At 39.3% G+C, this 16,885-nt stretch overlaps 1 protein-coding gene across 1 annotated transcript in view; it reads right to left on the bottom strand.

The window, feature by feature from the left end:
• RGS22 (regulator of G protein signaling 22) overlaps positions 1 to 16,885 on the bottom strand; it is a 971,253-nt gene that overhangs the window by 445,575 nt on the left and 508,793 nt on the right. Inside the window, exon 15 of the mRNA XM_044065939.1 lies at positions 2,942 to 3,136. Coding sequence (XP_043921874.1) covers positions 2,942 to 3,136 — 195 coding nt within the window. The remainder of the gene's footprint in view (positions 1 to 2,941; positions 3,137 to 16,885) is intronic.

The following is a 16,885-nucleotide window of genomic DNA, read 5'->3' as shown; positions in this document are numbered from 1 at the left end:
TGGAGAATAACAGTAACCATACAGAATATTACATTCATAAAGTAGCAGAAAGTATTCTAAGCACTAAACCAACAGGGGAACAGAGAAAGGAGATTCTGCTGACAGGGATGACTATAATTAGGGGTACACAGAATAGGCAAGATGGGGCTGGAATTTACTGGAGAAGACTGGCAAAGGAATGAAGGTACTGGTAGCAAATAAAGAGGAGAAAGCTGACAGAATGGGAAGAGGCAAGAATACATTTGCACTGCAGGCTATTGATTGCCTTTCCTATCAAGGATTGATATCAGAGTATAGGCAAAGAGAAAAGAATATGGGGATTCTATGTGAAAGACCAGCACTGGTACAGTTGTTAGTAAAATCTAGAATGGAAGTTTCTGTTAAAAAATGGATAATTAGTAGAGCATATACAATATTGCATCAATACTATATGAATCAATCAAAGGAGGTTAGAAAGAATTAGAAAGAGAGACTGGATAAGCAATTCACAAAGAAACAATGGGAAAATATATGTATGGTTCACAAATATGCAACAACTTCTAGAAGATTTAGGATCTTTTATTGGAAGTGTTTTCAGAGGTATTTTTATACCCCAAGCAGACTCCAAACAATTTTTCCTTAGGTAGATTGCAAATGTTGGAGGTGTGATGGGGAATAAAGAGGTAATTGGGAACATATATTTGGGAGTGTAATGAGTTGGCAGACTTTAAAGATTCCTTGCAGACTCCTCTGTCAGAGATAATTGGTGAGCAAATTGGCGTAACTAAGGAAATGTATTTTTTGAGCTATGATACCGAATCGGAATTGCCTAGACATAGTAAGGTCTTACTGAGTCTAATTATGATGGTTGCAAAAAAGGCAATTACTAGAAAATGGAAATCAAAATCTAAACTTTTACTAAAAATGGTGAAGATAGTAACAGAGATAAAACAACTGTAATTAGAATCTTTAAAAAAGGGTAGGAGCAAATTATATAGGAAAAATGGTAACTGTGGGATCAATACATGCAGAGGAGGAACAAAATTTAAAAGAAGGCAGGATTTCAATGAGCTACATAATGTTTGACGGGCAATGACTGGATATACGTGAGGTATAATGTTTGTAGCTACATCTGTGTCGGCATGGTTTGTAATGTATAATGTTTGCAACTGAAAGTGTGTCGGTATAGCTTATTTTCATTAACATAAATGCAAGATTGCCTATATCATACATGGTAATTTAATAAAGATGTTTCTTGTTTAAAAAAATATATGGTTTGTTTTCATTTATATAAATGTATGATTGCCTATGACATAAGTGATAATTCAATAAAGGTGTTTCTTGTTTAAAAAAAAGACTGAGATTTCTGGCATTGAGCAGTGACACATTAATGTAGTCCTGTTTTGGATTTTATACCTTAGTTATGTTGGGATGTCCATTGGCTGTACTCTGCCTAAAAATACATTATGGGGGTAGCAGGCTTTAAGCCAGTATGTGGAATCCTTGAAAGAAGATATGCAGACCATCCTTTGCAAATCAAGTAAGAATGTTGATCATTTCACCCCTGCAACCATTTACAAATACAAATAAATAAATGATCATATGAATAATGATCAATGGCACTTCCACAGCATGCAGTTTATGCAAACTATGTTCTTTCATAGTCCAGTGTCCTTTGCCATCATTAGATGACACACAGTGTAATGCGTATCCAATGTGATAAAAAGTGTAGTATCTATATAAAATTTTGTCTCCTACTTCTGTAATGATTGTACACCCCTTTCTACTTCTTCTTATGGGACATCCACCAGAGATTTATTCTTTCAATGCGTATGTGCAGGAGATCCCTTCTGATAGATCAGTAATGTGAACTGTAATACGTTTAGTCCTCAGATATATGTAGTGGCATTTGTCATTTTGATTTTGGTATGACATGTTTACAACTGCTGGTTACTCTGTACATTTTCCATCACTACTCCATTATGGCCTTTGTCATTAAGGAGAGAGAAACCTTTATTGCCTGATTGTGTGCTTCTCACTTTCTGCAGTCATGTCTGTTTGTGTGCAGTAGAGATGTTATTCTCTGTGGCGATGTCCTTATGTACTGCACAGGATACATATGAATTCTGGTACAACTTTTTTATTTTGTTGCTGGACTTTCATTATACTGCTCTTTTCTTTAAGAATCTGACCTACAATGTAACTTAAGTTACTGTACTGCATCTTGGCATTGGTTCAGCCCACTTGCTTGGTATTCTTCTAAGCACTGCAGTTTTATCTGTGCATTTGTTTCATAAATACTTGCACATTGGTATAAGCATTTAATAGACAAAAACATACAGTCACCATAAGATATGCACATTTATAGCTTACCTGGGTGTCTTATGTTTTGTTTAGCTTATATTTCAGTGAAAGGGTTCCTTTTCAATTGTTACTTTTAATTATTTTAATGTTATACTGGCAACAGTCACATTCTAAACTACCTTTCTCTGGGAAGTAATTTGTGCTTGCTAATAAACCTTGCAGTGAAAAAGGAATGGTACATGCACTGTAAAAGTAAAAAGACTTCCTCGGTGGTGCAGCGGTAGCATTGTTGCCTCACAGCAAGAGGTTCTCCCGTTCGATGCTTGGGTTGGGAGTGCCTTCTGTGTGGAGTCTGCATGTCTTCCCAGCGGTCGAGTGGGCGTTTGAAAGACATGCGTTGAATGGGCATGCCTTCGTTGAAGGTTGGGCGTCGGGCTGGCAACTCGACACTATAAAAAAAAAAAAACAACTGCCAATCATTAGTGGACCGGAGTTCCGCTGTGGCGACCCCTAACCAGGAAAAAGCCGAAAGACAAATGACAACAACAACATGCACTGTAAAAGTAGCATACTGAGAAATCAGACATAACAAGGCTCTAAAAGCTTAATCGCCACACCTCTTCCCCAAAATTAATACTTAAATGAATATTCATAGTACCTTTTTATATGTTGCTCTGTCTGAAGCTGACATCTGCACCCATGCAACCAGCAGAAGTGTAAGGACATAGTCTTCAGCTGGATCAAAAAGGTCCTCAAAAGGTGGATCCAGATTCTGATAAATCTTTCTTCTTATAGCCTGGTCAACTCCAGTAACCTTGGATGCTCCGTATGCCACATATGTAGTATAAAGAAACTGAAGGGCACAATCATGACAAATATTTTCAGTCAGTTTTATCATATAATATTTGAAGGAAAAATAAACAACATTTTGAGAAATCATGAATTAAAAAAAAATACTTCTGTTAAACTTATTAATTTATTTATTTAATTTATTTATTTTATTTCAGTTTGTTAACCGGGAAAGTCCACTGGGCCAAGGTAGCCCATTTTCAATGGATGCCCGAGGGGAAAAGCTCCAGACAGAAAGACAATATACAATGTATTAGTACAGCATATAAGAACAAAAGTTTAACATTCAATATACAGCAAGACAAGATTTTACATATCTTGAAATGTATGAGCTGAGTCAATCACTTATAAGATATTTAAAAAAAAACAATAAATTCATGTTCATTTAATACAATACATGTATTACGCAAAGAAATTTTAGATAGATGAATTGAAGCTGTGGCAGAGATTTGAGTAGAATAGAATAAGGATAGGTGTCAGGAATCAGTTAGGATGGGTACAGGAGCACTCCCAGAGGGAGGAGAAGTGAGAGTGGAGTAGGGTTTTAAAGGAAGGTAGGTTCGGGGTGGTTCTAATGTGAGGGGGAAGAGAGTTCCATAATCTGGCAAGGGAGAATTATATTAGAAGTTGCCCTGGTGTGTGTAAAGGCTTGTAAAGTTCTAAGAGGTTCTGATTTATGGATTTAAGTGTGGCTGGTGAGGTTTTAGGGAATAGGACAGTGATGGAGAGTTAGAAGGTTTAAAAATCAGCTTGTGTGCTGTAGTTAGTTGAATGAAATTTAGGTAGCCTGGGAGTTCCAACCAATTTAGAGCATATAGGGAGTTACAATGGTGAGTAGAGGATTTGGATCCTGTGGCAAACTTTGAAATTTTGTTATAGCATGAGGAAAGTTTAGATTTTAGGGATGATTGGAGGTTAGAGAGTAGTGGAAGTCTATACAAAAGGGAGGGTAGGAGGTAGGTGGTAGATAGGAGTTGTCTAGTAGACAGAGAAAGGTAGTGTCTGTGTCGATAAAGCATTGCAAGTTTCTGATGAGTCTTTTTAATATTGGTTTGTAGGTGGATGTCAAATTTTAGCTGGTCATCGATAAGGACGTCCAGAAGTTTTGTATGGGGAACTATTTCAATAGATGTTTTGTTTAGGCTAAGTATAGAGAAGGATGCTTTGTTAACAGCAGTATGTCTAAAAGGGGTAAAGATCATTATTTTGGATTTGGAGGCATTTAGGGCTAGATGATTGTCAAGCATCCAGGACTCAGTGGAGGAGAAGACCTCTTGAGTAAGGTTTATTAGTAAGGGAGTGGAGAAGAAGACCTCTTGAGTAAGGTTTATTAGTAAGGGAAGAGTTTTGGCTGAGCAGATGATAGTGGAATTGTCTGTGTATTGCACCAGTTTAGCATTGGGGATCTTTTGGTGGAAATCATTGATGAAAATTAATATTAAGACAATATGTGGAAGAAAAAGCTGCCTTTGAGCATGACAAAAATAATATACTTTGAGTTCTCTTTTCAGCTGGTTACTCACTGACCATTGAGCCCTACTCTACCCCAGCCAACTCAGAGACCTTTTTTTCCCCAGGAGAGAGCCCTACTGCCCATTTGTTCTCCTAGAGTGAGAATCAAACATTCTGTTTATGCCTCAGCATCCTCTAGACATGCCCAAATCATCCACATGTTTGTGTGCCATAGTCCTCCGTGATGTATGGGCATGCCTTCACAAATGGCAATACTATTCATATAAATAAGACCTCCATATGATTCCATGGTTTTCACCAGGGGACAATACTGTGGAAGGGATGGCCAGGAACCTACTGCCTTCTCTTCCCTCTTAATAGATGTGAACAAGCTAAGCCTTGCCATTTGTTTTCCTCCTCCACACAAGCTCAAACAAGTGCCTGGGACAAGAATCAAACTTACATTACCTCTATCATAGTTTAGGCCCTATAGAGGTAACATAATTAGATTTAGATTTTTAGAAAGTAAACCGTCAAGAAGACTATCCTTAGCATAATATTCAGTCTGAGTAACCTGAGGTCAAACCTACAGATCATTCAGAAAGGTACAGGTGTGAGATGTGCTCAACAGGGTTCCTGTCAGAAGAACAAAGATGCATTATGTCGAATGTGTCTTCATCGAAGTATAAATGTTGAAAACGCAAAATGACGAAGCGGCTTTTAAGTGAATTCTTTCCCTTGGAAAGAAGTTGCTTGGCCGCTTCCGTCACTTTGCCATTTATGGCACTGTAGTGTGATCTCAGAGTTGGTATATCTAAGTAGGGGGAGTGTGGGGGGCACAGCCCCCCACATAAAATAGTGTTTAGTGTGTTTTTTTTTTTTTTTTTGAGAACAGCAAATTTTTTCCCTGGGAAAAAATTCACTGTTCTGGCTGTTCGCTCTTTTTTTTGTTTTCATTCTTTTGTGGTTGATATAACAGCATTCCATCTTTTGATCGTTCGCTGTTATAACATAGACCCACTCAACACACCAGTAAATCCTCAAATGAGACTTATGTAGCAGTGTATCTATATTCTTTTGATGTCTACCATGTCATTTCTTTGGCCTGCTTTTGTTTTCCAAGCTGCTGACAGTCCTCCTGCATGAAGGTAATGTGCTGTCACATGCTGCTGCTTCTGCAGCATTGGTTGCAAGTGCTCTATACAAAATTAGCATTACTCAACACTACTGTCCATTCTTCTAGTGACCCTTTAATGCAATCATTATAACTGCACACTGTAAACATACAATAACTTTATATCAGACAAACTATAAAAATGTATCCAATTAGCATCCAGTAATGGGAGAGTTGAGTTCATTATACTACTGAAAGAGTCTTTTTATTGAATATGTATTACAATGGTGAATACATCATACAGTTGTATTATCTTACTTTGGCAAAGTCTTTTATGTCAGTAAAAGTGGTCCAAATTCTAAACAATATGATCTAACTAATCAATGATGATGGATACCATGATTCCCTACAATAAGCCTGTCTTGTTTATTGACACCGAGACCAGATATTTAGCTTGTAGTGTTTAGTTATTGTGTAAATGGATGATCATGTTGTCCTAAGCACAGACTTGCATAACCTAAGTAGTGGCCACCTTATTAAAATGTGTCTCAGTAACTTGAGGAACCATCCCTCTAGTAATCATCAAGCCTACTTGGGGCAGTGGACTGGATCCAAGACTTGCAGTCCCTGTCCCTCATACACCCAGGTGATACACTGGTTGGCAGTTGTGAAGATAAGGCAAGCACTGATGGAGATTAAAGCATTCCACTGACTACCAAATGTGAAAGATAAGGTCACTGCCCCCAATCTGTGATGAAATGTCAGGCACTGATGGAGTATGGACTATGTTTTCAGCAACTGAGGGGACTAGCCACAGAGGCCACCATGGAACTTGACTATAAAAATCAGGTCACGGCTTTTTGTGAAAAATATTTTGTACAAATTGGAGTTATCTAAACACATGAAAGAACACATGAGTTTTTACTGTCACTTTAATGATGACATTTTTCTAGGGTGAAAAAGTAATAATGCAATGTTAACATTTTTCTGCAGTTCACTTACTGCAGCACACAATTTTTGCAATTTAGTTATGCATTTTGTCATAAAGAAAAGTTCTTATTAGACATAAACTGATGGCATTCATTTATGTGATTATAAGAATTCCATCAGCAATTCATACCTACGTTACAATACCATGCACCCTAATTTCTTGAAGATGAATTTAAGAGACACTGCACCAGGATGTATGAACACTCGATGAAACCCCTATAGCACAGTATATTTCAGATTCTAAGAAAGTATGCCTATATAGGGATTACCATGTGGAACTGGTGGACAAAATGGTTACACTTCTGAACAATATTATGGTGAAAAACGTTCCCTCATCAATGACATAAATGCAGGTTCTCAGTGAGAGACAGCTAAGCAAGTAATATATACTACTGATAGATGCTATGAGGAATGGAGTTTGTAAGCTAACCAGGAATTGTTTAAGAAAACAAGAGACCATCCTTCATTCATTTATAAGAAAGACAAATATCAAAGAAAATTTTTTGAGGAAAGACATGTTAAGAATGTAGATACTTCATTTAAGCCAAAGATGTTCAAATGTTACGCATATGGTGTGTGTAGATATGGAAGTAATCAAATTTTTATAGTATAAACACAGACTGTGCACATAGATCTGCACCTGGAGGTACTTTTACTTGTGCAACTGATTTTGTGATATATGTTGCTAAATGTATTTAATGCGCTTCTTTTTAAGTTAGTAAAACTACTAGAAAACTGAGGAAACACATATCTGTACATCTATATGGTATTTAAAGCAATAATATGATTAATACAGTTTGCAGACATTATTTTATTTAACACAATGTGAAGTAAACATGTTTTATGTCTTGGACTGTGTGCCAAATTACATCAGAGGAGGTGACATAGAGAGAGCCCTTGATTATAAGGGTCTATATTAGATCTGCAAAAACCCTGTGTAGCTAACAGCTCTTTGCCAAAGGCTAACTGTCGAAATCTGACTCCGTCGAATGGCCATTTCAGTGAATTTTTTCCTAGGGGAAAAATGTTTGGCCATCATCGGGAATTTCCCTTTTCCCCACTGTAGTGCGATCTTGGAGTTGGTAGATTTAGTTAGGGAGTGAAGCCCCCCACTTTGGAGGGTTTTAAATTTTGTGAAGCTTTACAGTGGCTAAGCGTTTTTTCCCTCTAGGAAAAAATTTGCTGAAAAGGTCGTTCAACGGAGTCAGATTTCGACAGCATTCAGCAATGAGACGATCACTGAAAAGGGTTTCGCCGATCTAATACAGGCCCAATTATAAGGCGTAGGCACAACTTGTTTTGCAGGTATATAGATCTCAAGGTTTAACTTACAAGTGTGAAATTTAATTTTTTTTAAACAAGACACCACTTTGTTAGTAATGGCAGCTGGAATAGTAGAAAGTCTGGTTTACTTACTTATGCATTTATTTATTTGTACTGTATTATTTTTAAACATGCTTTGTTAACTTTTAAGGTTTTAAATCATGTGGCCATGCAATGATGTATTTTACTATAGAACACGACTAAGAATTGATTTTAGTCAGTCTGAAGACTTGTGATGAAAGTCTACTTTTTCTTCTACATTACACAGTCTGATTTTTATTTTCTTGTTCATCAGTATGGACCATTTTGTGAAGAAAGGCTAGACATCCATTCAATCTTTCTAGTGGTATAAATAGTGTTTATGACAGTGATGCAATTAATCCATTCTAAACAGAACAACATTTCCTTATTTGTAGCAAGTCCTTTGAAAAGTTAAACCTTTTGCTTTACATCCAGATAGCTACCTGGTTATATAAGCAGGAGCAGGTTTCTTTAATGATTTCTTGAATGTAATATATGTGTTTTCTTAAGTTGGATCTATTGCTTTAAGACTGAACAGTTACCTAGATGTACTGGTAAGTACAGGTTTCACTAAAGATTTGTTGGATGTAATTTAAAAATACGGCTGAAGAAAGCCCATGCAAAGAGCATTTGCCTTTTCTGGAAAGTGACTGGGAGTCCAGAGCAGCAGCTCTGACAGAGACAGAAAAAGGGAGAATCAACTGTGGTGGTTCAAAGTTAAGTACTAGGCTATCTGCCCTTGTGGGCCAATTTAACCTTAGCCATTTTCCCTTTTTGTGCTTGAAATAATCTATCCCATTTGGTTATAGATTGATCTTACCCATTCCATGGTCGATAATATATATATATATATATATATATATATATATATATATATACACATATATATATATATATATATATATATATATATACATATATATATATATATATATATATATATATATATATATATATATATATATATATATATATATAAAATCCCTAATGAGAACAATGGAGACCCATACATGGGATGAAGCATTTAGGAGCTCCATCTGTCCACTAGTAATACAGGGGTCTTTTCTGAGGTACAATTTCTGTTTCCCATCCATAGATCTAAGCTGCATTTGAAAATGGACAGGGATGAACTTTGTTTTATGTGGATGGGGAGCCTCTTCCATACCAGAGGTATCCTCTACAAAATATACCTGTTCCTCCAAATAGTCCTTTTGATGTTGCAGAAGTGGTTTAGATCCATAAACTAAGTATTTATGATGCCATTTGACTTGCTGATGTGCAGTAAATCTATCAGTAATGGATTGGAGGATGACTTGTATGCCAGACGCATATCACCTCTTAGCAGTCTGTAGGATACCGAGTATAGTAACAGGGCTTTGAGTTGTTCCATTTAAAACATGTTGTTTACACCTTTTTAGTACTTCTATGGGCATTCCAGTTGTTGCATGTGTCTGGACACATACATGACAGGGAGCATTATATTCAATGACTGACGTAATAAGGATTGAGTAAGGGAGGCAATAACATCCCTAGATCTAGACAGAATCCCTTTGTTTATAAGATGTGCAATATAGAAGGACTTTCTTAAAACAATAGTCACATGTTGATCAAAAGTTAGGTCACTGTCCACATAAGTTCCCATATCCAGAACAACTGAGTCAACTCTTAGAGGTGTATTTTCAATGTGATAGTTTCCTGGTGTAAAGGATACAATAATGCATTTGTTTAGCATTTAGTTTCAGACCATGATTTTGATACCAGTTATTTATTTGAGACAAACCTTCTTGTAGGATGGTTAAGTCATTTGGGCATTCAATGACTGCTCCTAGCTTGCAGTCATCTGCACATTTAGTAAGTCAGAGCCCTTAGCCACACTCCCAACAACACTGTTAAGTCTTAGCCTCCATACAGGTTGTACCAAGTGAATGGAAAACAGCTTCAGTCATTCCCCTGCATAAGAGAGGACCTTTCACAGACCCAGGCAATTACAGACCCATAAGTCCTACCAGTCTCATATGCAAAGCCATGGAATGACATATCATGGAATTAATCAGTCAGAACATAGGGAACCTCCAAGCACCAGACCCATCTCAGTTTGGATTTGTCAAAGGCAGGTAATACTTACTCAAACTGATGGATTTTTTTGAAAAGGTCATCAAACCAATGGATGAAGGCAAAATGGTAAACACCACATACATCGACCTCACCAGAGTCTTCAACACAATTCCCCACTCAGGCATTGTAGAAAAGTTAAATAAACTGGGAATTAAACCCTGTGTAACCCACTGTATTGCCTGCTGAGTGTGTGTGTGTGTGTGTGTATATGTGTGTGTGTGTGTGTGTGTGTGTGTGTGTGTGTGTGTGTGTGTGTGTATATATAATTATGGCATCAAATATCGAATGGTTAAAAGAGCAGATAAAAAAACAGCAATCATTTTAGGATGAATCTAAAATAATCAAATAGAACAAAAAAACAAAAATTAAATTTTTTGCAGGGGGGCAAACTCCACTGCAACCATACATTCTCTTACAGGTTCATTGGTTCATAGGTGTTTACTAGGCTAATAATCACAAGGACCTTTTTATGCCTAGCCATGCATCCAAAATCTCTGACAAGTTCTGATACCCTTGATAAGTGTAAGTGTGGACCTGGGAGATGAACCATTTACAGGTTACCTGTGTCCATTAGAGACACAGGTGCTAAACCAGGGATGAATTTCCAGTTTCCCAACCAATTGTCCAAGTTGAACTTGAATAGGGTTAGGGAGGAACTCTGCTTCACATGGATGGGTTGCCTGTTCCATAGACAGGATCTTTATTAGGAGACCGAAGACACATTCTTTCAAATCCATTTTGGTCAAACTTAAAAGGCTGAAACGCTAAATATCGAAGTGGCTGTTAAGCGAATTCTTTCCCTGGGAAAGAATTTGCTTTGCCACTTTGGTACTTTGCCGTTTTCGGTCTCGGAGTTGGTATATTTAAGTAGGGTGTGTGTGTGTGGGCGCAGCCCCCCATATCGGGGGGTGTGGGGGCAAAGCCCCCCACTTAATGTAATGTTTGAAATTTTTTTTTTTTTTTTTTTTTGTTGGAACAACAATTTTTTTCCCTTGGAAAAAAATAATTGTTCTGACACTTCGACATTGTAAGCTTTCGCTTACATTGGGTGGATCAATCACGTTCACTTTTTTAAGCATTCAGTGATTTAATATAGATCCCCATAGACAGGGTAGTCTCTGGGATACATACTTTTCTCTCCAGCAGGTCCTATTTATGTCACAGGCAAGGTTTATGTCTTTAGAATGAGTAATTCTGGCACTGTTTGTTTTGAGGATATGCAGGAGGTCCATCAGAGTAGGGTCTGACAATGCCCTGTATGCCTGGCATAGATCTCCACTCAAAAGCCTGTATGAGACAGAATACAGGGATAGGACCTTGAGGTGGTCTGCATAGGACATTTGACTTACACCCCATATTCTTTTAGTGAGGAACCTCTGTGGACATTCCAATTGTTGGATATGCCTGGTTAGTTACATACCAAAGGGGGCATTGTACTCAATTATAGGTCTGTTGAATGCGAAATATAGTGGAACAATAACTTCCTTGGACTTAGTTGCCATACCTTTGTTTATAAGTTGTACAACATAGAATGGTTTCCTCACCACTGTAGACACACGATGGTCAAAGACTAGATTACTATCTATGTGTGTCTCTAAATCCCTGACTACTGGGTCAACTCTAAGGGGTGTGTTGTCAATATGACTGTTATCAGTGATGGATGACTTCCAAGTGGATATTATTATGCATTTCTTGGCACTTAGTTTTATTCCATGGCTCTGACACCAGTTGCTTGTCTGTGTCAGCCCCTCCTGGAGAACATTTGTGTCAAAGTGAGATTCACTGGCAGCTCCTAATTTGCAATCATCTCCAAATTTAGTCAGCCAGAGACCACTGACATTGGCCTTGACTTCTGAGAAATAAATGCCAAAAAGGAGCGGTCCAAGGACTGATCCCTGAGGGACTCCACTTGTGACTGTTCTCATTGTAGAGGTGGACTCCCCAATTTTAACTTCTTGGGTCCTGTCTGTAAGCCAGTTGGCTATCCACTGGGAGACACATGGGTTTGTATCTAACCTCTTGCGTTTGTTAACAAAGCCCGAGTGGGGCATTGTGTCAAATGCCTTGGCCAGGTCAAGGTAGGCAGTGTGAACAAGTTTGCCCTCATCCATTGCTGTGGTGACCTTCTCAAAGAAGTCCACCAGGTTGAGTAGGCATGATCTGCCCTTGACGAAACCAAACTGGGTTGGGTCCAGTGTCTGGAGGTTTACTATATCTCTACTGATCATCTTCATGATAACTCTTTCCATGGCTTTACATATAAGACTAGTGAGACTTATGGGTCTGTAGTTTCCAGAGTCTGTAGATGGCCCACCTTTGTGCAGAGGGATGACTGTTGCCTTTCTCCATTCATGAGGCACGAAGCCTGTTTGGAGGCGACAGTTAAATAGTAATTCTAAAAGCCCTAATAGGTCATGTTTCATACTATTTAGAAGGCATCCTGAGATAATGTCTGGGCCCATTGATGCAGTGTTCCTGGTCTTAGACAGAGCATTAATGACCCATTCCCTAGTTATAGTAGGGGGAGTCATATTTGATGATATTTCCTGAGGGAAGGTTGAGGGGGAGACAGTGGAAAAGTTGGAGCTGAATTTATCAGCCAGAAGGTTTGCTATATCTTCTGGCTCAGCATAGGTGGCTCAATTTACAATGAGCTCTGCACACAACTGCATATTGCCTTTGAGGTTGCGGACATAGCTAAAGAATGCTTTGTGGTTGTCCTTGGCCTGGGAGGCCAAACTTGCCTCAAATGTGGCTTTGGTAGACTTTATTTGTCCTCTGAGTTGTTTGCTTAGTTTGATGAGAGTGCTTTTATCCTGCTGGGTGCTGCACCTCCTAATTTTTGCCATGATTTTCATCCTCCTGTTATACAGCCTATTGATTTTGTTATTCCACCGGGGTGTCTTGTTTTTTGAGTTAGTTCTGTACTTCTTCCTGGTGGGTACAGCTGCCTCTCTGCAGCTATTAACATGCTTGTACATGATTTCTGTGAACAGTTCTGCATAGGCAGCAGTGTTCTCAGGGTTTAAGGGGGCTTGAAATTTTGCCAGGTTCTCACTTGCTAGCAGGAGGTTAGCCTTAGAATAGTTCCAGAATATTCCACTTTTAGATGGGGGTCCAGGTTTTATTTTTACTTCAAAGGAGACCATTTTGTAGTCTGACCTTACCAGGGAAGGCATTACAGTAGGGGATGTGCAGCAGTTTCCCATATTAGTGAGGACCATATCCAGTATGGTTGCATCCCTGGTTGGTGTATTGACTGTCTGGTCCAGGGAGTTTGTGTTTACAAAATCCGGAAATCTCTGTGCCTATGCGTTTGGTGTTGTATAGGATTCCCAGTTAACAGTGGGGTAATTAAAGTCACCTATGAATATGGTATTGGGTTGGATGGTTAGTGTTTCTAATAAGTTTAAATACATGGTATTGGTTTCCTGGGTCATACAGAGGGACCTATAGCTTGCAAGGAAGTGGTATTGGATTTTTACCTATGGTGATTTGAACATGGAGCAGCTCAAGTGCAGTGTCCTTCTTGACCAGCCTTGAAGTATATTTATTTTTCATGTAAATTGAGACACCTCCACCTTTTGTCCCTGCCTGTGATGTAGCTGGCCTAAATGTGTGGAAGGCATTATAACCTTGCACTGTTGGTGTGCTCTCCGCAGCTTTAAACCATGTTGCAGTGACTGCACAGATGTCAGCTTTCTCTAAGGTAAAGAGCGCTTCTAGGAGTGGAGGTTTTTGTTTAGACTCCTAGCACTGAGCAGTAATACCTTTAAATTTTCTTGGGTTTTCATTTGCTATGCTGGAAGTACTTTCAGTTTGGCATTGCCTAAAATAGACACTATGGGGGAAGACAATGTTTTGCTCTGTTCTGTTCATTATATTTATATTTATTGTCTGCAAGATCACACAACAGCGATGTAACGGCAAAGTTTCTGACCCTGTTGCAATGCAATCTTACACAGAAAGAAGTTGGCAACCTGGAAAATAAAGGAAAACAGCATTCTATTTTCTGAGCATCCACTCTTATAAACTCTGACAAAGAGCATTCACTCTTAACAACTGTACCCATATATCTATTGAGCTCTCTCTCTCTCTCTCTCTATATATATATATATATATATATATATATTTATGTGGGTGATATGCAAATGTGCTATGAGACCAGCTGGCATAATTGTTAAGGTCTTCCCATGCACAAGGTAAAATGTTCATTCCCAACCTCCTACCAATGCCAGTTTGGAATTCACATGTTTTCCCTGCATCTCTGTGGGGTTTCTCTCCACACTGATAAACATGCTGAGTGTTTCCATCTCAAACTCACTTAAAAAATGAGGTGTGGTCAACAGAACAGATTCTAGATGGTGCCGTATGAGGGAAGAATTGTACAGACCAACAGTTTTGGCAATCTACTGTGGTGCACAGTGTCTTCAAGATAGGAGAACATTGATCACAGACTGCACACAGTGGTAGGGCAAGCCAGTCAACAGTGTAAAATATGGCTCTAGGTGATCTGGTCATGTTGATTAATGTTGCAAAACAATATTTGCCAGTGATAAGTCAGTTGAGGACCTGGTCTACTCCAACTTGTGCCAGGGACCCATGACCGGGCTTACTCCAACCTATGCCAGGGGACCATGCTAAAAGTGTGGGGGATGTATGTGCCCCTATTAGCCAGTTTGAGCCCGCCATAAAGCCCAGCAGTCGTGAGTCAATAAGCAACTGCCCAGCCTGTGTCCAGTTGCCCAGCTTACCTGGGATATCTCTGTTAAGCGAAAGCTGGATGTAAAAACAATCAACCTGCCAAACATGAACTAAGAATCGCCACACTCAGTGTAGGGTCACTGACAAGATGAGGCTTGGAAGTGGATGAGATGATCGTAGATCCCCAGTGAGATCCCCAGTAAAACAGCTGGCCCACTGCTTAAACAACTGATTGCCACAATCAGCAGCAAGCAGTGGTCAGAGAAGTCTCTAAGGTCAACAGTGACCAGGCTGAAGACCTGAAAGTTGACTGGAGAGAAAGCACAGCAGTTCAGGAAATTACTCAGAGCTCAGGCACCTCAAGAAGAAGAGAATATAGGAAGAAATGAAGAAGAATGGCAGCACTTCAAAACAGCATGTGTAAGGGCTCCAGAACAGGTATGGGTTGAGCCAGATATGGAAATAAGGTACATAAGAAAACCTGGTGGTGAAGTCCAAGAAGTCATCAAAAGAAAAAAGGAGTGCTGGAAAAACTGGGAGATAGAAAGGATAGACCAGGCTAGGGAGGAACACTGGTTGGCTAACAAAAGGCTAATAGAGGAGTTGCAATAGCAAAGAACAAAGAATCAGAGACACTCTACCAACATCTGGAAAGTCACTTAGTGAATGGCACAATGAAACTCTATCAGTTTGCAAGGCATAGACAGAAAGATAAAGAAGATAGTCAGACTCCCTTCATAAGAGATGCCAGCAACAACCTGCTCACCTGTCAACAGGATATCAAAGGCATATGGAAGGAGTACTGCCAGCAGCCTCTAAATGAAGAAAACCCCACAGAAGTTGTACTGCCCCAGACATAGACTGTGGTGAGAGAACAGGAGGAGCCCATCATAGAAGAATTAAGAACAGCAGTAAGAAAACTGAAGTCAAGGAAAGCAGCAGGCTCAGATGAGGTCACAGCAGATATGATCAAGATGTTGGGTGAGATGGGAGAAATGGCTCCTGAGGGTACTCACAGCAGTATGGACAGAAAAACCTATCCAAGATGACTACAGAATAGGCCTACTGCCAGCGTTCAAGAGCAAAGGGGAATTCACAATTGTAGGCAGTATTGAGCTATCAAACTCCTATCACACTGCATGAAAATTCTAAACTGATAAATGAGTACTTAGAGTAGTAGAAAGTAAGATGGGAAATGGGCACTTCTAATTCAGATCAGGATGTAGCACAACCGACTCAATGTCTGCAGTGAGACAGATACTTGAGAAAAAGCTAGACAAGAGAAAAAAGTTGGAGAAAGCATATGACAAAGTCCCAAGAAAGCTGATTTGGGCATCCCTGTGGTGGTTCCAAGTCACAGAAACATTGGTAGAATTAGTGCAAGCTATGTACAAGGACGCAATAACTCAAGTACAAATAGTGTTTGGTCTTACAAAGGGGTTTCCAGTGGGAGAGGGTGTACACCAGGGTTCAGCTCTGAGCCCACTGCTGTTCATACTGGTGATGGACTACATTAGTTGCTGTATGCAGAAGATGTGGCATTACAGGCAGACTCTGAGCAAGAACTTCAGCAAAGGGTAAGGCAATGAAATCCAAAACTGAAGGCACACAGGATTAAACTGAGTATAGATAAGACAGTTGTAATGGCAGCAAATGGGGGGAATCAGAAGAAGCTAAAACTGAGATAGAAAGAAAAATGGTGAAACAGTTTAACAGCTTCAAGTATCTGGGAGGGGTGGTTGAGGAGAAGTTTGAATGAGGAGGTCAAAGGGAGAATCAGAGGGGCTGAAGCCAAATGACGCAGAGTGTCAGGGTAGTGCATGACAGAAGAATGCCAAAGATGCTGAAAAGTAAGGTGTACACAATAGTGGTGCAACTGGTACTACTGTATGGTACAAAAACCTGGTCAGTAAAGGCAGAACAGTTGAGGAAGCTAAAGGTGATGGAAACAAACTGCCTGAGATGGGTGGTAGGAAGCACACTGTGGGACAGATGAAGAAATGAGGACATAACAGCAGAAGCCAGAGTTGCTCC

Source organism: Protopterus annectens, chromosome 3.part0, assembly GCF_019279795.1.
Source record: "Protopterus annectens isolate FY-2018-M chromosome 3.part0, PAN1.0, whole genome shotgun sequence".
NCBI classification, from domain to species: Eukaryota; Metazoa; Chordata; order Ceratodontiformes; family Protopteridae; genus Protopterus; species Protopterus annectens.
Note: the sequence above shows the minus strand (reverse complement) of the source record. Positions and strands in the feature narration are given on the sequence as shown.